General features: G+C 50.6%; 1 protein-coding gene across 11 annotated transcripts in view; it reads right to left on the reverse strand.

The window, feature by feature from the left end:
* The window catches only part of CACNA1B (calcium voltage-gated channel subunit alpha1 B), a 222958-nt gene extending 201466 nt beyond the window's left edge, over window positions 1-21492 (reverse strand). For all 11 annotated transcript variants that reach the window (XR_008373385.1, XM_053556953.1, XM_053556940.1 and 8 more), the window contains exons 1-3: window positions 21080-21492; window positions 20101-20206; window positions 16382-16521 (exon numbers count right to left, since the gene is read on the reverse strand). Coding sequence is in view for 10 of the 11 variants with exons in the window: in XM_053556953.1 (XP_053412928.1) it covers window positions 16382-16521; window positions 20101-20206; window positions 21080-21363 (530 nt within the window). In the remaining variant the exon portion in view is untranslated. The remainder of the gene's footprint in view (window positions 1-16381; window positions 16522-20100; window positions 20207-21079) is intronic.
* Window positions 21493-23357: the final 1865 nt, after the last annotated feature.

Raw genomic sequence — 23357 nt, forward strand, 5'->3', positions numbered from 1 at the left:
GCCTCTCCCTGCAAAGATCCAGCAACAATGGAGTGATCCCGCTGGGGTCTAATCTTGGAGAAAAACCTCCCCAACTCTGAGGACGGACAGAGGCAATGGTGAAAAACAATCATGAGGTGAAATCAACAGAAAAACTCTGGCAATATGAATAGTCAGAGTAGATCAACTCCCCCAAGGATCAATGGGGCAGACACAGCACAAGATCCCATGCACAAACAAATAGCTGAGATGTCAGAAATCGAATTCAGAATCTGGATAGCAAATGAGATCAAATTAGAATTCCAAGCAGTAACCCAAAAGATATCTCAAGATTTCAACGAATTCAAAGACCAAATGACCAAAGATTTTGACACATTGGGACAAAAAGTTGCAGCCCTCAAAGATCTGAGAAACACAGTAGAATCCCTCAGTATCAGAATGGAGCAAGCAGAAGAAAGGATTTCTGACATTGAAGACAAAGCTTTCGAACACTCCCAAACTCTCAAAGAGGAAGAGAAATGGAGAGCAAAAACAGATCACTCCCTCAGAGAGCTCTGGGATAATTCGAAGAAAACCAATATTCATCTTATAAGGATCCCCAAAAGCGACGAAGTGGCTTCACAAGGCACAGAGTCTCTTCTCCATGAGACTATGAAGGAGAACTTTCAGGACATGCCAAGAGATTCTTAAATTCAGATAGCAGACAGTTTCAGAACTCCACCATGACTCAACCCAAATAAGACATCCTCCAGACACATCATAATCAACTTCACTAAAGTTAATATGAAGGAGAAAATTCTGAAAGTAGCCAGACGAAAGAAAACCATCACCCACAAGGGCAAAAATATTAGAATAACTGCAGATCTCTCTGCTGAAACCTTTCAAGCTAGAAGAGGATGGTCATTGACTTTTAATCTCCTAAAACAAAATAACTTTCAACCCAGGATCCTGTACCCAGCTAAACTGAGTTTCATTTATGATGGAGAAATTAAATACTTCAATGACATTCACATGTTGAAGAAATTTGCTGTAACTAAACCAGCTCTCCTGGATATTCTCAGACCTATCCTCCATAAAGACCAGCATAATCCTCCACCACAAAAGTAAACCCACCCAGAAAATTTGATCAAATTCTAACTTCCACAGTCGCAAAAGGATTAAAAATGTCCACCAGACTCTCAAAAGGCCTACCAATATTCTCAATTAATGTAAATGGTTTAAATTGTCCTCTAAAGAGGCACAGATTGGCTGACTGGATACAAAAACTCAAGCCAGATATCTGCTGCATAAAAGAATCGCATCTTATATTAAAAGACAAATTTAGACTCAAGGTGAAGAGATGGTCATCTATACTCCAGGCAAATGGAAAGCAGAAAAAAGCAGGCATTGCAATCCTTATCACAGACGCAATAGGCTTTAAACCAACCGAAATAAGGAAGGATAAGGATGGACACTTCATATTTGTTAAAGGTAATACTCAATATGATGAGATTTCAATTATTAATATTTATGCACCAAACCAGAACACACCTCAATTTATAAGACAAACTTTAACACACGTGAGCAACTTGATTTCCTCCAGTTCCATAGTAGTAGGAGATTTTAACACCCCTTTAGCAGTGCTGGATAGATCCTCCAAAAAGAAGCTAAGCAAAGAAATTTTAGATTTAAACTTAACTGTTCAACATCTGGACTTAACATACATCTACAGAACATTTCATCACAACAAAACTGAATACACATTCTTCTCATCAGCCCACAGAACATACTCCAAAATCGACCACATCCTAGGCCACAAATCTAACCTCAGCAAATTTAAAAAAATAGGAATTATTCCTTGCATCTTCTCAGACCATCATGGAATAAAAGTTGAACTTAATAACAACAGGAACCTGCATAACCATACAAAAACATGGAAGCTAAACAACCTTATGCTGAAGGATAGATGGGTTATAGACGAGATTAAGAAGGAAATCACCAAATTTTTGGAACAAAACAACAATCAAGACACAAATTACCAGAACCTCTGGGATACTGCAAAGGCAGTCCTAAGAGGGAAATTTATAGCACTGCAAGCCTTCCTCAAAAAAACGGAAAGAGAGGAAGTTAATAACTTAATGGGACATCTCAAGCAACTGGAGAAGGAAGAACACTCCAACCCCAAACCCAGCAGAAGAAAAGAAATAACCGAAATCAGAGCAGAATTAAATGAAATTGAAAACAAAAGAATTATACAACAGATCAATAAATCCAAAAGTTGGTTTTTTGAAAAGATCAATAAAATAGATAAACCTTTGGCCAACCTAACCAGGAAAAAAAGAGTAAAATCTCTAATTTCATCAATCAGAAATGGTAATGATGAAATAACAACAGACCCCTCAGAAATTAAAAAAATCCTTAACGAATACTACAAGAAACTCTACTCTCAGAAATATGAAAATCTGAAAGAAATTGACCAATACCTGGAAGTATGCCACCTACCAAGACCTAGCCAGAATAAAGTGGAAATGTTGAACAGGCCCATATCAAGTTCTGAAATAGCATCTTCTATACAAAATCTCCCTAAAAAGAAAAGCCCAGGACCAGATGGCTTTACGTCAGAATTCTACCAAACCTTTAAAGGAGAACTAGTACCTATGTTACTAAACCTCTTCCAAAATATAGAAAAAGAAGGAATATTACCCAACACATTCTACGAAGCAAACATCACCTTGATCCTCAAACCAGGGAAAGAGCCAACAAAAAAAAGAAAATTATAGACCAATATCACTAATGAATATTGATGCTAAAATACTCAATAAGATCCTAACAAACAGAATCCAACAACACATCAAAAAAATTATACACCATAACCAAGTGGGATTTATCCCAGGGTCTCAAGGCTGGTTCAATATATGTAAATCTATAAACACAATTCAGCACATAAAAAAAACTAAAAAATAAAGACCATATGATTCTCTCAATTGATGCAGAAAAAGCTTTTGATAATATCCAGCCTGGGTGGCTCCTGTGGCTCAAAGGGGTAGGGCACCAGTCCCATATGCCAGAGGTGGCAGGTTCAAACCCAGCCCCGGCCAAACACTGCAAAAAAAAAAAAGATAATATCCAGCATCCCCTCATGATCCAAACGCTTAAGAAAATTGGTATAGAAGGGACATTTCTTAAACTAATAGAGGCCATCTACAGCAAACCCACAGCCAATATCGTATGGAATGGAGTTAAATTGAAATCATTTCCACTTAGATCAGGAACCAGGCAAGGTTGCCCATTGTCTCCATTGCTCTTTAACATTGTAATGAAAGTTTTAGCCATTGCAGTTAGGGAAGAAAAGGCAATCAAGGGTATCCATATAGGGTCAGAAGAGATCAAACTTTCACTCTTCGCAGATGATATGATCGTATATCTGGAAAACACTAGGGATTCTACTACAAAACTTTTAGAAGTGATCAAGGAATATAGCAATGTCTCAGGCTACAAAATCAACACCCATAAATCTGTAGGCTTTATATATACCAACAATAACCAAGCCAAAAAAAACAGTCAAGGACTCTATTCCTTTCACAGTAGTGCCAAAGAAGATGAAATATTTGGGAGTATATCTAACAAAGGACGTGAAAGATCTCTACAAAGAGAACTATGAAACTTTAAGAAAAGAAATAGCTGAAGTTGTTAACAAATGGAAAAACATACCATGCTCATGGCTGAGAAGAATCAACATTGTTAAAATGGCCATACTACCCAAAGCAATATATAATTTTAATGCAATTCCTATTAAAGTGCCATTGTCATATTTTAAAGATCTTGAAAAAAATAATACTTCATTTTATATAGAATCAGAAAAAACCTCGAATAGCCAAAACATTACTCAGCAATAAAAACACAGCAGGAGGAATCATGTTACCAGACCTAAGACTATACTATAAATCGATAGTGATCAAAACAGCATGGTATTAGCACAAAAACAGAGAAGTAGATGTCTGGAACAGAATAGAGAACCAAGAGATGAATCCAGCTACTTACCATTATTTGATCTTTGACAAGCCAATTAAAACCATCCAGTTAGGGGAAAAGATTCCCTATTTAACAAATGGTACTGGGTGAACTGACTGGCAACCTGTAGAAGATTGAAACTGGACCCACACCTTTCACCATTAACTAAGATAGACTCTCACTGGATAAAAGCTTTAAACTTAAGACATGAAACTATAAAAATACTTGAAGAAAGTGCAGGGAAAACTCTTGAAGGAATCGGCCTGGGTGAATATTTTATGAGGAGGACTCCCCAGGCAATTGAAGCAGTATCAAAAATATACTACTGGGACCTGATCAAACTAAAAAGCTTCTGCACAGCCAAGAACACAGTAAGTAAAGCAAGCAAACAGTCCTCAGAATGGGAGAAGATATTTGCAGGTTATGTCTCTGACGAAGGTCTAATAACCAGAATCCACAGAGAACTCAAATGTATTAGCAAGAAAAGAACATGTGATCCCATCTCAGGGTGGGCAAGGGACTTGAAGAGAAACTTCTCTAAAGAAGACAGACGCACGATCTACAAACACATGAAAAAAAAGCTCATCATCCTTAATCATCAGAGAAATGCAAATCAAAACTACTTTCAGATATCACCTAATCCCAGTAAGAGTAGCCCACATAACAAAATCCCAAAAACAGAGATGTTGGCGTGGATGTGGAGAAAAGGGCACACTTCTACAGTGCTGGTGGGAATGCACACTAATATGTTCCTTCTGGAAGGATGTTTAGAGAATACTTAGAGACCTAAAAATAGACCTGCCATTCGATCCTATAATTCCTTTACTAGGTTTACACCCAGAAGACCAAAAATCACAATATAACAAAGACATCTGTACCAGAATGTTTATTGCACCCCAATTCATAATTGCTAAGTCATGGAAGAAGCCCAAGTGCCCATCGACCCACGAATGGACTAGCAAATTGTGGTACATGTATACCTGGAATATTATGCAGCCTTAAAGAAAGATGGAGACTTTACCTCTTTCATGTTTACATGGATGGAGCTGGAACATATTCTTCTTAGCAAAGTATCTCAGGAATGGAAGAAAAAATATCCAATGTACTCAGGCCTACTATGAAGCTAAATTATAGCTTTCATATGAATGCTATAACCCAACTATAGCACAAGACTATGGGGAAAGGGCCAAGGAAGGGGAAGGGAGGGGGGAGGTTAGGTGGAGGAAGGGTAATGCGTGGGGCCACACCTACGGCGCATCTTAGAATGGGTACTGGCGAAACTTACTAATGGCAGAATATAAATGTCTACATACAATAACTAAGAAAAGGCCATGAAGGCTACGTTGAATAGTTTGATGACAATATTTCAGATTGTGTATGAAACCAGCACATTGTATCCCTTGATTGCACTAATGTACACAGCTATGATTTAACAATAAAAAAAATGAAAAAATACAAATTACACAACTCACTCAGTAGATAATTTGAATATCCCCATAACTAGTAAGGAAACTGAATTCTTAATTTTAAAACTCTCAAAAAAGAGATCTCCAAGGCCAATCGGATTCACTGCAGAATTCTACCAAACACTTAAAGAACTAACATCATTTTTACACAACAGCTTCCAGAAAATAGAAGAGGAAAAACATTTCCAAATTTATTTTATGAAGTGTGTATTATCCTGATTATCAAAACCAGACAAAGACAGTCCCAAAAATAAAGACTACAGACCAAAAGCCTTTATTGACTACAGATGTAAAAATCCTTACCAGTTTGTACTTAGCGACTTTTTGTAAATAGAACTTAGCAATATGAAAAGCATTATATGCTACAATCATGTCTATTCCAGAGATGAAGGTTAGTTCAATATTCAAAAATCAATCATTGTAATCCACCATACATGTACTAACATTCAAAAGAAGAAAAATCACTAGATCATACCAATGCAACAAAAGCATTCCAACATTCATTTATGATAAAAACTTTCAGAAAACTGGAATAAAGGGGACTGCCTCAACTTAATAAATGCCTACAGCTAACATCCTACTTAGTGATTAAAGTCTGAATATTTCTCAAGAATGAAATAGAGATATTCACTCTCACTCTTATTCAACACAGTACTGGAAGTTCTAGTCCATTCATAGGCAAGAAAAAGAAAGAAAAGGCATACCGATTTGAAAAGAAGAAATAAAACTGTTCCTATTTGCATGTCACATGTTTGTCAACATTCAAAATTCCAGATAAATCTACCAAAAAAAAAAGTTTCTCTTAGAAATAATAAGTGAGCTCAGCAAGGTTATAGGCTATAAGATAAACATAAAAATCTGTTTTTTCTATACACTAGCAATGGACATATAGATACCAAAATTTAAAATGCAATATCACTTATAATCACACAAAAATTAAAGAAATACTTAGATGCAAACATAACAAAACATGTATAGGACTTCTATCCTGAAAACTAAAAGTGGTGATAAAATAAGACAAAAGAAATCTACATAAATGGAGAGATATATCATGTTCATAGACTGGGAGACCTAACATAGCAAAAATGTCAATTCCCTCCAAATTAATGTATAGGTTTTATACAATTCCTATCAAGATGTTTTGTATTTATTGACAAGATTGTTCTAAAATTTATATGGAAGGCAAAAGACAAGAACAGGTAGAATAAGGGTGGCGCCTGTGGCTCAGCGGGTAGGGCGCCGGGCCCCATATGCTGAGGGTGGCGGGTTCAAACCCAGCCCCGGCCAAACTGCAACAACAAAAAAAAATAGCCAGGTGTTGTGGCTGGCGCCTGTAGTCCCAGCTAATTGGGAGGCTGAGTCAAGAGAATCACCTAAGCCCAAGGATTTGGAGGTTGCTGTGAGCTGTGTGATGCCACGGCACCCTACCCAGGGCGATCAGGTGAGACTCTGTCTCTACCAAAAAAAAAAAAAAAAAAGAACAGGTAGAATAATTTGAAAAAAATAAAATAAATCAGGAGGAGTACCTCTACCCAGTGATCAAGACTGTGTGGTCAACCTGTGAAGGGAGAGAAACAGATAAATGGAACAGAATAAAGAACCCAGAAATAGACCCACACAAATATGCCTAACTGATTTTTTATAAAGGTACAAAACAATTCAATGGAGGAAATAGAGGCTTTTCAACAAATGGTGCTAGAACAACTGGACACCACAGGCAAAAAAACAAAAAAAAAACCCTCAGCCTAAACCTCACACCTGATAAAAAAAATTAACTAAAATAAATCACAAACTTACATGTAAAATGTAAACCAATAAAACTTTCTAAAATAACATAAAATTTTCAAGATCTAGGGCTAACAAAGAATTCTTAAGACTTAATACCACAAAGCCTAATCCACAAAAAGAAAATAATTGCTGGGCGGCACCTGTGGCTCAGTGAGCAGGGCGCCAGCCCTATATACCGGGGGTGGCGGGTTCAAACCCGGCCCCGGCCAAAGTGCAACAAAAAAATAGCCGGGCGTTGTGGCGGGTGCCTGTAGTCCCAGCTACTTGGGAGGCTGAGGCAAGAGAATCGCCTAAGCCCAGGAGTTGGAGGTTGCTGTGAGCTATGTGAGGCCACGGCACTCTACCAAGGGCCATAGAGTAAAACTCTGTCTCTAAAAAAAAAAAAAAGAAAAGAAAATAATTGCTAAATTGAACTTCATCAAAATTTAAAACTTTTGCTCTGCACAAGTCCTTGCTAAGAAAATGAAAACAAACAAACAAACAAACAAAAAAAAAAACAGAAAAGCTATAGACTAGGAGAAAATACTTGAAAACCACACATGTAACAATAGACTTAGTATCAAACAACCCAACTGGGCCATGAGCAAAATACAAAGTATATGAAGAGACATTTTACCAAAAAAGATATGCAGATAGCAAATGACCACGAAAAGGTGTCCACTATCATTGGCCTTCTCAGAAATGCAAATCAAAACCGTAATGATATATCACCAACTATCTATCAAAATATTTTTTTAAAAAATGACACCACCAAGCACAGGCAAGGACATGGGAAAGTTGTGTCACTTACACACTGCTGGTGGGAACGTGAAACAGGAGAAACGGTACATCCACTCTAGCTAATAGCTTGGCAGTTTCTCAAAAAACTAAACATGTAACTACACTATGGCCTTATAACTGCATTCTTGGCCATTTATCCCAGATAAATGAAAACATGTTCACACAAAATCCATATGTCAATGTATACAGAAGCTTTGCTCAAAATATGCCAAAAAACTAGAAACAGCCCAGTGTCTTTTAACTGGTAAAGGATTAAAGAAGCTGTAGTTCATCCATACAATGCAATACATTCCAGCAAAAAAATGAAACAAACTATTATTCTTGTGTGCAACGATCTGGGTTAATCTTCAGAGAAGGGTGCCGAATGAGAAAAGCCAGTCAGAGGTGTGATTCCATGTACATAATATTGTTGACATGACAGAATCACAGACGTGGAGAGTGCATGAGTGGGTGCCAGGGATCAGGGAGGAGATGAAGTAGGGGAAAAGGAAGTGTGGCCATCAAAGGGCACCCCAAAACCACAAGGTGGTAAAATGTTCTTTGTCTTGACTGTGCCAACACCAATGTCCTGGCTCTGTTACTGTATTATACAGTTCTGTAAGACATCACTTTGGGGGAACTGGTGAAGGGTACACTGGTCTCTCTGCATCAGCTATCACAACTGCATGTTATGAATCTATAATTAGCTCAAAATAAAAAGTCTAATTTTTTTTAAAAAGGAGTGTTAATATCCTGATGCACTTAGCTCATAGGGTTTGTAGAATTATTATATTAGAACAGCAGCCAGCACATAAGAAGCTTCACAGAAGAATCAACTTTTATTTTTATAGGAGTACCGAGCCCACCTTCCCCAGCAGCTCTGGGCCCAGCCCTGTACCCACACTGAGCAGTCCCAGGCTGTGGCCCAGAGAAGCACAGGCAGCTAGTGTGCCCAGGGAGGGCTTTCACCCTGTGATCACCCTGAGGGATCAGCACAGAGCCCAGCAATCACTGCATGCAGTGCTGGCCACCCACAGCCAGCACCTCGCCACACTCTGCTGGGAACAGGCTGCTGTACTGCGACTCGTAGTCCACAGACGCTGAATCCCACCAGTACTGAGAAGGCTGGTGACAGGAAGAGGGAAGCTCTGACTTCCCGCACCCCCTAGCCCCCCACCTCACACTATTCTCCCAGAGCAAGGGCCTGAGACACAGGATTCTCACCCTCGGACAAGAGGCTGCACTGTGCCCAGAGGACTCCCTCACTGCCCTCAGCCATGCAGGTACATCCTGCCTGGTGTGGTGGGGTCCAAATGCTGATGACAGGTGGGTAAGAAAGAGTCTACAGCAGTGGTTCTCAACCTTTCTAATGCCTCCATGTATTTTCATTGTTTCAAAGGGATTGTGACCCACAGGTTGAGAACCGCTGGTCTTTAGCCAGAGGTAAGACAATGGCAGGGAGAGAGGATGCTGGACTTGGTTGACATCTGACCAGGCACACAGTGCACCAGCAGCAGCAGGACCAGGTCCTGGTAGCTGGGGTTGAGTGGAGGGTCACATGCAAGCCTGGCTCTGTACTGCAACCACCCAGAAGGCAGCACCAGAAACCACCCCTGCAGACACTCAGCCAGCGCTTCCTGCCTTTAGAACTGTGAAGACAGTGAACATCTGTCCAAGCTGCCCAGTCTAAGGTGCCTTGTTAGAGCAGCCAGACAGACCCATGGACCTCAGACCTCAGGAGACAAGGCCATCACTAAGTAGAGACAGGAATTCATGGAGGGAGCTAGAGGAGAGGGGAGAGAGGCCAGCCAGGTGCAAGGTGGGGAGAAAACACAGGGTGGGGAGAAAACAGTGAGAGCAACTGTTCCCTGCACTGCCAGCCAGGCTAGCATGCAGGAGACCTCAGGCCCCTCAACCAGCTCATGTGCTCTTGGAGGAGGCAGGGAGGGTGACCTTGGATAGTGTGCGGGTTGTTGGGGGGGAGGGGTGCTCTGGAATGGTCTCCCCAGGCCTAGGGGCTGGATGCCCCTGGAAGGAGCTGTTACTTTGTACCCTCTGGGAATCTGTACTAAAACCAGTACTAGGGCTGCAAGCTAAGTCCTATCCTGCCTACCCAGCAGCTGCTTCACCCAGGAGCCAGGCAGGCCTGACTAGCACCCACTTCTCCACATCCCTTAATCCAGGGACAGAAGCCATTGGCAGCTATTCCCACCTCAGTGTAAATTTGCGGCTCTGGGCTCCAGTGTGAATTGGGGAGTGGAACCCCATAAAACCCAGCAGAAAAGGATGCAGCTACAGATCATCCAACCCTAGGGCATGAACTTGAACCCTGTGACCTCTCAGGTGCTCCAGCACAGGGCACTGGCCCAGGTGCCCTTCAGCCATCAGGCCACACGGGCCTAATTCTCCCCATCAAGACTCGACTCATCAGATCTGGGGCCTCCAGGGAATGCAGCAGCCCCTGGGGCCCAGCATGCAGTCTGGGCCTGTAGAGGGGACAGCCAGCTCAGGATGGGGGAGGGAGGCAGCCACTGGGAGCCACACACTGCTCTCCAGGGCAGCCTCCCATTTAAAAAGCACCTACTCCAGATGGAGGAGGCTCCAGAGACCTCCGCCAAGCAAGATGGAAATGCAGGTTTTTACATAAAAACTTCTTAAATGGTCATAACTAATTTAGAGCCATCTCAGAACTTTGGTGGTACTCCTTCAGCCACAGGCCCCAAATGAGGAGTGGCCCCTGGGCCCTGAGTGTCTGATCCGCTGGCCACACACATGGGTCAACTGAGGGGTACGGCAGTGGGCGCATCCCAAGCCAGCACCACCAGGGAGAGGTGCGGCCGATGCTGCTCCCTGAGACCCCCTAACTGCAGCCTCAGGGCTTCTCAGCTCAAACTGAAAACCAAGGCCTTATGGAGTCCAGCGAAGGCCCACCATGGCCCAATGGGCTCACATGTCCCACCACAGCCCATTGTCCCCATATAGTGCCCCAGATCTTGGACACTCCAGCCCACTGCAGGGGCAGCTGCTCAGGAAGTGGAGCCTCCAACTGGCCCACAATCCATCCTCTCTGCAGGGGTTCCTAAGGGGAAAGGGGACAAGGGGGTCTATACACACCTCTATACCCAACAGAGCCTGGAGACCAGCCCCATATGGGACCAGAGCCCAGCCTGGGGCCACTGTCAAGGGCAGAGGCCAATAGGGTTTGGAGCACAGTCAGAGTGGACCCCAGGACACTGGAGATTTCTGCTGAGGGCAGAGTGAGGGCAGGAACCTGGCTGCATCCTACCGGCAAGGACCTGGCCCAGTAATTATCAGCAAATGTATAAAGAACAGCTTGGCTGGGCTAGAGACAAGCAGCCCTGACCCCTGGGAATGACAAAACGTCTTCTCTGGGTTCACCTGAAACCTCCCTCCCTCCTCTCCCACCCATGTCTCCTGGGAAAACCTGTGGTATCTGATGACAGCCCTCAGCCTGGGCTCTTCTTCCCTCTGGACACCATGGCATGAGGTTTGCAGAGAGGCTGATACTCCATCAGACTGCCACGTCAGGTGGGCCTATGGCACCCCCAGGCATCGGCACACTGGCTTGATGGCCCAGCTTTGTGAGCCAGCCCTGCCCTGCCTCCATGCAGGCTCTTGAGGCAGCTCCTCCCTGTCCCAGGGCGCATACAGGGGTGCTGAGAGCACAGAGAGGACCCCACAGACCACAGCCCCAGGCAACTGGAACCCTGCCCTGAACAGAGTTAGAAGCACTGGGGCTTGTGACAGGCCTGGTTCTGTCTCCCAATCCAGGACAGCACAAAGAACCCTGGAACAGAGGAAGAAGGGAAACGAAGGGAGAGACAGACACAAAGAGCAGGGCCGAGAGCCAGGCCCTCTATAAATATCAGCCGGGGTGTGTGGAGGAGGCATCAGGATCCCACCCTGCCAGGGCAGCGCCTCTGGGTGGTTACATAACCAGCTCAGGCTGCAGGCTGGGACCAGGGACATGGGGGCCTGGCAGGAGGCCATTGTCAGGAAGGGGCACCTGCAGTCACCCCGCCAAGCACTCATGCTCACACGGTAGGGAATTCCGGGGACTGGCATGGGTAGGAGATGCACTGTTGGGGGGTGCCAGCACCAAGAGTGCATGGAGCTACCCAGCAAGGCCTGTTCTAAGTCCAGTGACACCTGTGGATGCTGGCTAGAGTGACTCCAGCCCCAAGCCTCAGAACATGGTGCTCTCCCTGCCACACCGGGGTCTTGGCCACCACCACACCAGTTCCAGCTACACCAGGGGTGAGGGGTTGTCAGGATGCACAAAGGCTATTTGCAGCCTCCTCTGGATTTGAACATGGGCTGACCTTGGTGCATATCTGAGCTATGACCAGAGCCAGCTGCATGGCAGTTTCCTCCATAGCTCTTAAGCTGTGACTGTGAATTCTGATGAAGGAGAGGGAAAGCAAGACCCATGCGGACTAGGCATGAGACTCCCCCTGCAAGTCCCACGCTGAATGGGCACCAGAACCCTGCAGGCCATAGTCATGGGGCCCAAGAGCTGCAGAAGAGCCTGTGATGTAGCTGGCTCTGGGCACAGCAGGTAAATGCACCAAGGTCAGCCCACGTTCAAATCCAATGTCACTGGCTCCCGGGACCCAGTGCCTCTTGCCACCTCTTGCCATCGTTGGGACACGATGTCTCAGGTCACCCTATTGGAAGGTGGCATCCCTGCACACTGCTGTTGGACATGGGGTCATTGCTCACACTAAATGGACCCCTCTTTGCCCAGCAGGGGCTGTCTGTGGAACCCCTGACTGAGCCTGGCTTTTCCCTGCCCAGAAGGAGAGGCAGTAGCCTCCCTCCCCACGTGATGGCTACACACCTGCTCTTCTTCCCACAGGAGCCCCGAGTCCAGGGAGGGAGGGACCCAAGCTCTAATTACACATCCTGGAAAGAAATCCCAGTTTAATTTGGAGTAGAACATGAAGCTGTAGTTGGAAACGTTCCGTGGAGAGCCACCTGCCTGAGCTGGGCCATTTCTCTGATGTCCCCAAGGACCATGAAGGGAAAGCACCGAGCCAGCAGACAACTGGATGGGGGTGGGGGTTGGCCTAGGGCATTGGAGTTTGGGGACCTGCTCTGTCACCTGCCTGTAACCTCACCCCCAGGTGGGACCAGCCCCTCAGGGACAGAGGCTGTAACAGCGGCTTCCCACAGGACCTGGGAGGCAGAAGGCATGATGTGGGGACAGCGCCAGGTGGGCAGCATGTGTAGGGCACAGTTATAGGAAGGGAAAGGCAGCCTGGGAGGTGGGTACCTGACTCTTGAGAGGCCAGCAGGTTCCCAGGGAGCTCCACCCCAGTCCAAGCCCCATCACTCCACCTGAGTGACTGCTGCCAACTGCCTATACTCCACCCAGCACCCTCCCCGAACTGCCACACACCCCCTCACAGCATCTCCTCTGCTGAGCACTCCTCAGGGTCTACCTCACCAGGAGAGGACACATCTGTTTGTGCACCACTGTGTCCCCAGCAACCAGAGCAGCAACTGGAAGGTAGGAAGTGCCCACCACATCAAACAATCGGAGAGGGGGTGGGGATAGGAGGTGTGCCCCTTCTCTCACACCACACCTCAGCCGAGACACAACAGAAACGCAGACGGTTGGAAGAGCCTTCCACGCATGACCGCTCCCACACCCACACACACCCACCCTGTCATGGGGATGGGCCTGCACTCCCTCCCTCCTCTCCTTGGGGGTGTCCCCTCTGCCTGCGGTGCCCACTAGTGCATCCCTCCTGGGTTGTCCCCAGCACACAGACAGGCTGCAAGCCCCAGAATAAGAAAAACCGTCCTGACTCCATCTCCCGACTACTACCCCGTTTCTCTGACCTGCTTTGCTGCAAAACTCCCTAGAAGGTAAAGGAGTTACCCATAGGTGCTCATCACATGTCCTCTTCTTTGTCATATCCAGCTCTCGCCAGAGCCAGGTTATGAGACGTCACTTCTGCATAGAACATGCTCTGCCTAAAGCACCCTGGACACCCAGGGCTCGCTACCGGCTCCACACCCCACACTGGCCAGGCGCCTGGTGCGGGGCAGCTTCTTCTTCAAACTCTCCATTCCCTAGGGATCCCTTCTCATCTCAGGACCTGAAGATTATCAATGCACCAGCATCCCTTGATTTGGTGGGCAACAACAGCATCTTCCCCAGACATCTAGACTCAATTCCTTGTGCCTTTCAGGTCCCTGTGGCCCACCCTACGCAAAGCAGTGTCTCCAGCCTGCAATTGGTACACCTTATCCCACTGTCCACAGGGGATTGAAGGCTGGAACTCACGGCCATCCCCTCCTTCATCCACACACAGAGTGAAGCATGTTAGGTGCCTGCACTGTTACACTCCAGTATGGCTCTAAGGTGCACAAGTCACAACCAGCCCTTGCTGAGAGTGCTTTCTGGGCAGGGTGGCAGGAGGGACAGGCAAAACAGCCAACAGCAAGTGAACTGTTAGTGACTAGAGGCAGGTGCGAGGAAGGAGCAGCCACCTGCCGCCCCCTCCCCATGAGAATACAGTGACAAGGCAGGGGCCCGGGGGCTGTTCACTCCTGCATCCTCAATCCCTGGCTGAGGCTCAGAACACACAGAATAATGAGTGATTAATGAGGGGCCATGGTAGCAGGACAAACCCAGGGCTGGGCAGACCCACGGCCAGAGAAATGAGCAAAGGGACAGCTGGGCAGGAGGACAGACAAAGGGACAGTAGGCTTTGGTGCCTCCTCCCCTGCCCTAGCAGTGAGCCGGGCTTTAACTAGCGGTCTCCAGCCCAGTGTGTTCCTGGCAGGGGCAGAAGCAGAATCTCTCGGGCAAGCTGTCCAGCCAGCCCCAGGAGTGGGCTAGGCACCAGAAGACCTCTTCCTGAAAACCAGGCCAAGTCTAAGCTAGAAAGGGGCCATTTGGACCCACCCTGACCTAGGGGATAACAGGAAGTCCTGGTTTGTCCCTAGAGACTGACCCAACTAGGACCAGTGTTCACAATGGAGGGTCAGGCTGCCCCAGGTGCAGGGGGCAGGGACTAGCCTCAGAGCCAGCATCTCTCACAGGGCCTGGGGGTCCCTCTGAGGCCCCTCTGCTCTTCAAAGGACCCTCCAGCCTCAGAGGCTGAGATTCCAGCCAGACCCCACACCGACTCCCCCAGGCTGCAGGTCCCACCAGAGTTGCTTGCAGCTGCCCTGGGGAGGCAGAGGCTTCCCCAAGGTGGGGTGGAGAGGTCCCAAGCTGGGCCCCACAGCCGCTCTACTAGCCTTGGGAGCACAGGGACCCCAGCTGTCCTCTGAGGATCATCAGGGTTCACCAGGCAACAGGCCAGGTGTCATCTGCCTCCCCCTCCAGCCTTCTCAGCACCAATTAAGTAAACCCTAATTAAAAACAGCAAAGTTACAAAAACCCACACATACAGGGGCCTCCGCTCAAGAGGAGTCAGAGTCAGGGCTCTCCCCTGGACGCCCTGAGGGCCCACACTGCCCCCATGCACAAAGGTTCACCTGCCCCTGTGTGTCCCACCCTCCATGTGAGCCCCCTATGGAGGTTCCCTCACAACGCAGGGCCAGCCCATTGACAAGGTGAAAGAGAGAAGAGCCCAGAGGGGAGATGCATCAAGGCAGAAAAGAGGACAAATAAGGTAGAAAAAGCAAAAAGACACAGGGACAGAAATGTAGAAACAGAGAGGATAGAGAAGAGATAACCAGGCTGAGAAAGTGAAACAGAGAAAGGAAGAGAGGGGAGGGAAGATGAGAGGGGGAGGAGATGGGAAAGGGGAGATGGCGAGCAGGGGAGGAGGAAGGGAGTTGGGGAGAGGAAGGAGAGCAGAGATAAGGGAGGGGAGAGAAGCTGAGGTGAAGTAAAGAAAAGCAGAAGAGGGGAGGAGGTAAAACAGAAGAGACAAACAGCCTCCACCCCTCACTGGCCCCACAAAGGTCAGCTGTCCCTGACCCAACTCAGGGGTGTGGTCACAGTGGAAGGGGCACAGCCCACCCTAAGCTGGGGCCGGGGCAGCCCTTCACCTGCCCTCCTTGCCCCTAGCAGCAAACACTCAGCAGAAGGGCAGTGCCCTGAAGCCGGGTTCTGCCACCCCCTGGGAACCCAGCGACATCCTGACACCCCTATGTCCCAAAAATTCACTAATTCAGCAGAAGCTCACAGGCCCCTCCCAGGTGCCATCCCAAGCTAGGCTCGAGAGACACACCAAAAAATAAAACGCCATTCCCATCTTTAGCGACTTGTGTCTACAGGGAGAGAGAAATGTAAACAGCTACAGTGGCTCCTGGACCCCCACATGCACCACTGGATGTGGGGCGTGCCCAGTTCTCCAAGGGCCCACAGGGCAGGGAGTAGCCTTGACATGTAGCTAGCTGGGCCCACCTACCCGGTGAGGACCACCACAAAGTCCATGACGTTCCAGCCGTTCCGCAGGTAGGAGCCCTTGTGGAAGACGAAGCCCAGAGCAATGATCTTGATCCCTGCTTCGAAGCAGAAGATCCCGATGAAGTAGGGCTCCGTGTCGTCCTGAGGAGGAGCACAGACCCCAGGTCACCTGGACAGTAGTGGCCAGAGAGGACCACCCCTGACCCGGTGGCCACACCCACTGTGACACTTGTCCCTACTGACTCCCCAACAGCCCTCAGACTCCTCCTTAGTGCTCCCATCACCAAGTGCTTTTCTCTTTCACCCTCCCCTGACAGATGCACCACTGTCCACATAGCAACAATGTTCCAGTCATACCTGGAGGAGCCCCACCTCTGTTTTCGCACCACTTCATAGAAGGGCCAAGCCCAGCCTACCAGAGCCACACAGCAGGGCTCTGTACTGTGCTCGCAGGGAGATGGCAGCAACAATCCTGTCTGGTGCTAAATCCTAAGTTTCTCATGGATTAATTGGGGTGACCCTTTAACACCCCTGTGTGGTATCCATTTCAAAAAGATGGACAGAGGCCACAGCAGCATCTGGGTCTGACACTGGACTCCAGCCACCTTCTTTATCCAGGTTGCCTAGATAAAGCTTAACTTTCCTAGAACTAGAGCTAGACCCACCTGCGCACTCGGCACACACCTGGATAAGCAAGATGTGCAAATCTTGGTGGAAAAAACAAACCAAGAAGCAAAACCTCCAGCTCTGAAGGCCTTCAAGTGATGATGTTCCTCTCCTGTGAGGACCCCACAAAACAGCAGGGCCACACCTTGGTCCAGACCAGGCCTGAGGCCAGTGGTATGGCACAAAACCGGCTCCAAAAGCCACCCAGAGGGCATAGCACTGGCAGGCAGGGTCTTCACTGTGAGGAAAGGAACTCCAGGGGGAGGAAACAGTGTGACCAAAGCAATCATCATTCTAGATCCTAGGAAGAACCCTTTCTTCCCCCAATCCTGGCCTACTGAGCAAAGAACAGCAAACAAAGTGGACTCCAAGGACTCCACAAAGACATAGAAACCTGGACTTGGAGGGCCCTCGCTGGACCCCTGCACTCCAGGCTGCTGCCTCAGGAAACAGGGGTAGAGGGGAGGCCAAATTCAAGGGCCTCTCCCAAGGGTCTGTCTTTAGCCCTATGGGGAGTGGCTGGACAGCAGGGCTCAGAGAGTGGCTGCCAAGGAGCTGCCAGCCCCACAGCCTGTGCTTGCCTCTCTAAGGAGCCTGGCTCTAGAGGGCTCCCTGCACACGAATTGCCTGAACCCCTCCCCTGCCCTGCTGCACTGACTGGTAGAGCTGCTGACACCCGGGGCGCTGGGCAGTAGAGCCTTCATCATGGCCAGCATTCCTGTCCTGCTGCCCTGCTGCTGACTCATGGCGGGAAGAGGCCTTGGGAGGGATGCATACACTTTCCTTGGCTTTGAGGATGCAGGTCTAGTTTAGTTGGGAGGGGCCCCTGTCCCAGGGGGATAGCTGGCCCAGCACACACAGAGCTTCTCAGAAAGCTTCTAGATCAGTGGTTCTCAACCTGTGGCTCGCGACCCACGGGAACTGTATTAAAGAGCCGCAGCAATAGGAAGGTTGAGAACCACTGTTCTAGATGGACGAAAACAGGCCAGGCCACAGGGCCAGATACCCAGAGCTGGGAGAGAGGCCCCACCCCATCTACCCCTCCCAGAAGCCCCCCATCTATCCCTCCCTGAGGGCTCTCCCTCCACCCCAGCCAGCACAGGGGTAAGAGCATGTAAGCAGCTGGGTGCTGGACAACAAGCTGGGGTCTGGCTAAAGGCAGCTCCAGAGCTGGGGCAGGGGGAGGTGGAGTCCCTGGAGGCAGGAAGCCAGGGAGGCCCTGCTCAGGCCAAGCGGGCAGACAAAAGAGAGGCTAATCTGCGCCTCCAGCCCTGCCTGCTCTGGGTGGCAGGACGAGCCTCTGTCCAACCTAGAACCTTCAAGGCCAAGAGCTCCTCAGATCTCCAGACTGGCCAGGGAAGGTACATTCTGCTCATTTTCCCGACAATTTAGCATCCACCCCCTAGTAATCACAAGGCAAACACTTGACACTCACCAGGCTGAGCCCACCCAGCAGGATGCCGACCACAGAAGGCAGGACAGGACTGGGCCTCCCTGCCTGTGCCCCAGTCTGGCCCCTGGGCCTGTATCCCTTTGGCCCTACCCTTGCCACACTTCCTTGGAGACACCACACACTGTAGCCTGATACTTGAGGCTTCCTGCCTGAACCCACAGTTCCCTTTCCTCTGGCCTCCAGAGTGGACACCCAGAACAGAGCACACAGCAGGCCCAAACCACCAGCAGAAGCCTAAAGACCAGACAAGGCCAGTGATGCCACCCGGCTCTATGCCCCTGTCTCCTACAAGGTTACAACTTGCCCTTTGCCTCAGCCAGGGAGAGGCCAGGGCAGCAGGGCTTAGGAACTGACCTCCAAGGAGCTGCCAGAAGAGGTGAGTGCTGCAGACCCAAAAGGGGTGGACTGCCTGTACTCCTCCCCACCCTCCCAAGACACAAACCCCACTTGGCCTTCTGGGCTGTGCACTATGAAACCTCCCCGCAGCTGTCTACCCACTCACCTTCTCCTGGTGCCCACCCAATCATGGGCGCCCCCAGTGCAGCCTTACCCTGTCTCCCTTCTGCACCACTGAGCGTGCAGTGGCTACATGGCAGAGGAGCTCAGGACTAAAATGCTAAGCACTGAATAGGATGTGAATCTTTATCTCCAATGAACATTAGGGAAGTGGAAGCCAGGGTTCAAGGGAAGAAGGAGCAGCCCTCTGGATGCTCCCCAAGGAAGACCTTCTCCCTGGTGACCTCAGCCCCACACCCCTCTCTGGACCCCCACACTTGCTTTCCTCCTCACCCACATGGAGCTCAAGCTACGGGACCAGGGCAGAGCTGGGCTGTGGGATATGCCTCAGCCCTTGAAATGGTGCTCCTGAAATACCGCCATTCCCTGGACCCAGCCTCTCCAGAGATCCCTCCAGGCTCAGCTTCAATCTGCCTCCTGCTTTGCTGGGAGGACCAAGATCTCACCCTCTTACAGGGACCTGCCTCACCCTCACTCTCACAGGCTCTGTGCTTCAATGGGGGACACCACAGCAGTCTGGGGAGCTCTTGGTAGGAAGCTAGAGGTGGGCAAAAATGATGCAGAGTGTTTGGGAAAGGATGGCTTAAAGGGAAAGGGTTCCAGGCAGGGACACAGAATACAACTACGAAGGCAAGGCTCACAGTCCCTAGACTCAGACTGCACCCACAGAGCCAAAGACTACCCAGCCCTGCAGGGTGGAGCAGGCAGCACTCACAGAGCCTAACGCCCTGATGGCACCATCATGGATGCCCTCCTCCACCACAGGTTACAACTTACGTTCTTAGGTCAAGGCCTACTGCCATATGCCAGGATGGCCCATTTGAGGTTCAGGGTTGGCGTGCAGTACAGGGCAGACCAGGAGGTGGCCTGTGCGGCCTCATCCAGGGCTGAGTGAGCCACCTTGGCTGTCCCCACCCCTGAAAGAAGTGTTAGCTGCGTGGCTGTCCCGTTTTTCCTCAACTGAAAGAGGAGCTGCCCAGACCACCCTGCTGAGGACGCTGTACTCAGGCACAGATGCCGAAGGACAGAGTGGAGTCAGACGGGCTGCCGGTGTCCTGCGCTGCCCCGAGGCTTCCAGCACTCACCAGCCGCTCGGACATAGGTGTCTTGTCCCCGTCAGGGAGGTGCTGCTCCAACGCCAACACGATGCAGTTGGCTATGATGGTAGTTAGGATCATGTACTCGAACGGAGTGTGTTGGTTAAGGACAGGCTGGCGGCGCCGGGCAAGGGAGGGAGGCTGCAACGGAGGGTCCGCGGTCCACCCTCGGCTGGACGAGAGCTGGCCCTTCCCACTCCGTGCTGGCGCCCCTGGGGCAGCCGCGAGGCGGGGCTTCCGCAGTCCAGCCTGCCAGCCCCTCGGCACGTCCCGGCGGCCGTCAGCACCGCGGACAGCGCCTCCGCCCCGGCTCCACCCCGCTCCAGCGCCCCAGGGAGGGGGCCGAGTGCCGCCCACCCCCAGCTAGACCCGAGGGAGGACCTCGCGCAGGCGCACACTCCTACCTAAAGACAGCCACATGTACCTACACAGTCCCGTGAACATACGTGTAACAACCCCGAGTGCACGCACGCGCAGCACCGGGCTCATGCTACCCGCACACACACGCAAGCACCTGCAACTAGGCACGCGCACGGGCTCGCGTCCACACGAGTGCTCACACCTGCACCGACACGGACTCGCCCTCGGACGCCCTCCAGGTTGCACCCAACAAGGCTACCCAAGACCAAGTGGGAAAAGGGACGAGCCCCAGGGCAGAGGGGCTCCGCCCAGCGTACAGCCCACTCCCGCCGTAGCCACCACCACACACTCCGCGCGCCGAGAGGGGCCTGCGAAGCCGCCCCGCCCCCTCCTCACCCGGCCGTGGCGTCCCCCGGGCGCCCATCCCCGGGGCGCGCCCTCCTCCAGGCCACCAGAAAGATGGCCACGGCGTGCCGCACGCGACCCGCCCGGCCCAGCCCCCGCCCAGGCTGCCCGCCCAGACTCGGGGTTCACCGAAGCTGCCCGCGACCCCGACACTGCTCCCGGCGCCCCTCCCCCCGCCCCGGCCGAGCCCTCGACAGGATATGGCCACTCTGTGATGCGCTTGGCGTATTTGCGGACGACGTTGTCCTCGCTGAAGACGAAGAGCGAGCGGTTGACTGTGAAGCAGTTCTGCTTGACAGGGATGGGGTTGTACAGCGCCATGGTCCGCGCGCGCTGCGCGATCGACTGCTTGTAGAGCACCCGCTGACCGGGCTGCAGACCCCCGGGGCCCGGGCCGCCCGCCCCGCCGGCCCCGCCGCCCCGGGCCCGCTCCCCGCCACCGGCGCCCCCATATCGGCCGCCCAGCTCGTCCCCGAAGCGGACCATGGCTCCCGGGCTCCGCGCGCATCCCCGGCCCGGCGTCCCTGGCAGGGAGGGCACGGGAGCGCCAGGCGCTCGGAGCTGAGCAGCCGCGGAGCAGCCGGCACCGCACCAGACCTCGCCCGGCCCTGCCGCCGCCGCCGCCGCCGCCGCCGCACCCGGTTCCGCGGCCCCGCGCCACGCCCTATAAGGGGCCGGTCACGTGGATGCACCCGGCCAATGCGCGCCGGCCCCGCCCCCAGCCGCTCGCCCCCGCCCAGGCCCCGCCTTGCGTCCAGGGTCCCTGGACTCGGGTCCCGACCCGGTCCTCTCAACCCGCGCGCTGGCCGGAGGCTCGCGGGGAACTGAGAGAGGCGGCGAGTCTTAGACGGAGCTTGCTCTGCCCGCCCGACCGTCCCTGGGCGCTCGCGGGCTTCCTACGGTCTGCCCACAAGGGCCCCTAGTCCTCCACCCCACCCCGAAGCACCTGCAGGTGCGAGGTGCTGCAGCTCAAGGCGAGAGGGTCCGGCCCCGCGCCCGACCTCATTCTCCCAGAGCCCACGCGTCTGCTCCCCTCCCCTTCTCTGCAGCCCACCTGCCTCTTCCAAGAGGAAGCGGTTCCGGGACCCTCGCCTGCCTTCTTTGCACGTTCGACATCCTGATAGACGATGCTTTCAACACCCTGGTCTCAGGTTTTTTCCATGGACAACCCTGTCGTGGGGCCCCTTGGCCGCAACACACAGTGAATCAGCTCCAAGATCTCAATTCAGAGATTCCTTCCTTCTGCCATACATTCAATAAAAATTTACAGAGAACCAGCTGTCATGCACCATCAACCCATCCAGAATGCGTTCACCGAGCACCCCGTTACATGCCAGGCCCTGGCTTAGACCGCGGCCGGCCTGACGGGGCTGACGTCTTCACACAGGACAATGCATCTACCTGTGGTGGGCACCCTGATTCCTCACACACTCGAGGCAGCTTCCCTGAGTCACATTCTTCGTGAGTGGCAGAGAAGGCCAAGGAAGTGCTGCTTCTTCACCAGAACCAGAAGAGCTATGAGGAGACTAAAACCAGGAAACTAGGTTTCCCATGATGTTGGAAAAGGCTTCTCTGCCCCAGGGTCAGAGAAGACGACCTATTTCAGGAAACAAGGGATCCTTAAGTGGACCAGAATGCTGCAGAGCAGTAATGAGAAGGCACAGTGAGTCCAGACGGAAGGACCCTAGCTGTGAAGACCAAGGTGTGGGCTCTGTCTCTTGTTCTGAGTGTGATGAGAAGTCCAGAGAGTTCTGAGAAGCAGCATGTGGTCATCTGATGACACTCTAAAGCAGGGGTCCTCAAACTGCGGCCTGCAGGCCACATGAGGCGGTGTGATTGTATTTGTTCCCGTTTTTTTTTTTTTAATTTCAAAATAAGGTATGCGCAGTGTGCATAGGAATTTGTTCATAGTTTTTTTTTTTTTTAAACTATAGTCCAGCCCTCCAACGGTCTGAGGGACAGTGAATTGGCCCCCTGTTTAAAAAGTTTGAGGATGCCTGCTCTAAAGGATCCTTCTAGCTGCTGTGGAGCTCCCTGTAAGAGACCCCTTGTGTACCATTTGGGGTGCATTCAGAGGCAAGCAATCCAATTCACAGCTGGCAGCAGCTTTTTATACAATATTAACCTCATTTAATAAAAAGTCATAAAGTATGCACTTTCAGGAGCACAATCTTTCATCTCTCCTCCCTCCCATACTTGCCACATTCTCTTTTTGTCTTTGTGTTTATTGCCTCATGGCCTAAGGTGGCTGCCATAGCACAAAGCATCACATCTTCACGCCACTATCTCAGGAAGGAAAGGGCAGGCATAAAAAGGATATCCACTTTTTTGTTGCAATTAGGTCGGGCTAGCCGAACCCACCACCCTCAGTACATGGGGCTGGCGCCCCACCCACTGAGCCACAGGCGCTGCCCAGGATATCCACTTTTTAAAATCAATTTATGAGGCTCAGCGCCTGTGGCTCAAGTAGCTAAGGCTCC

The sequence above is a fragment of the Nycticebus coucang genome, chromosome 2 (genome assembly GCF_027406575.1).
Source record: "Nycticebus coucang isolate mNycCou1 chromosome 2, mNycCou1.pri, whole genome shotgun sequence".
Lineage (NCBI taxonomy): Eukaryota > Metazoa > Chordata > Mammalia > Primates > Lorisidae > Nycticebus > Nycticebus coucang.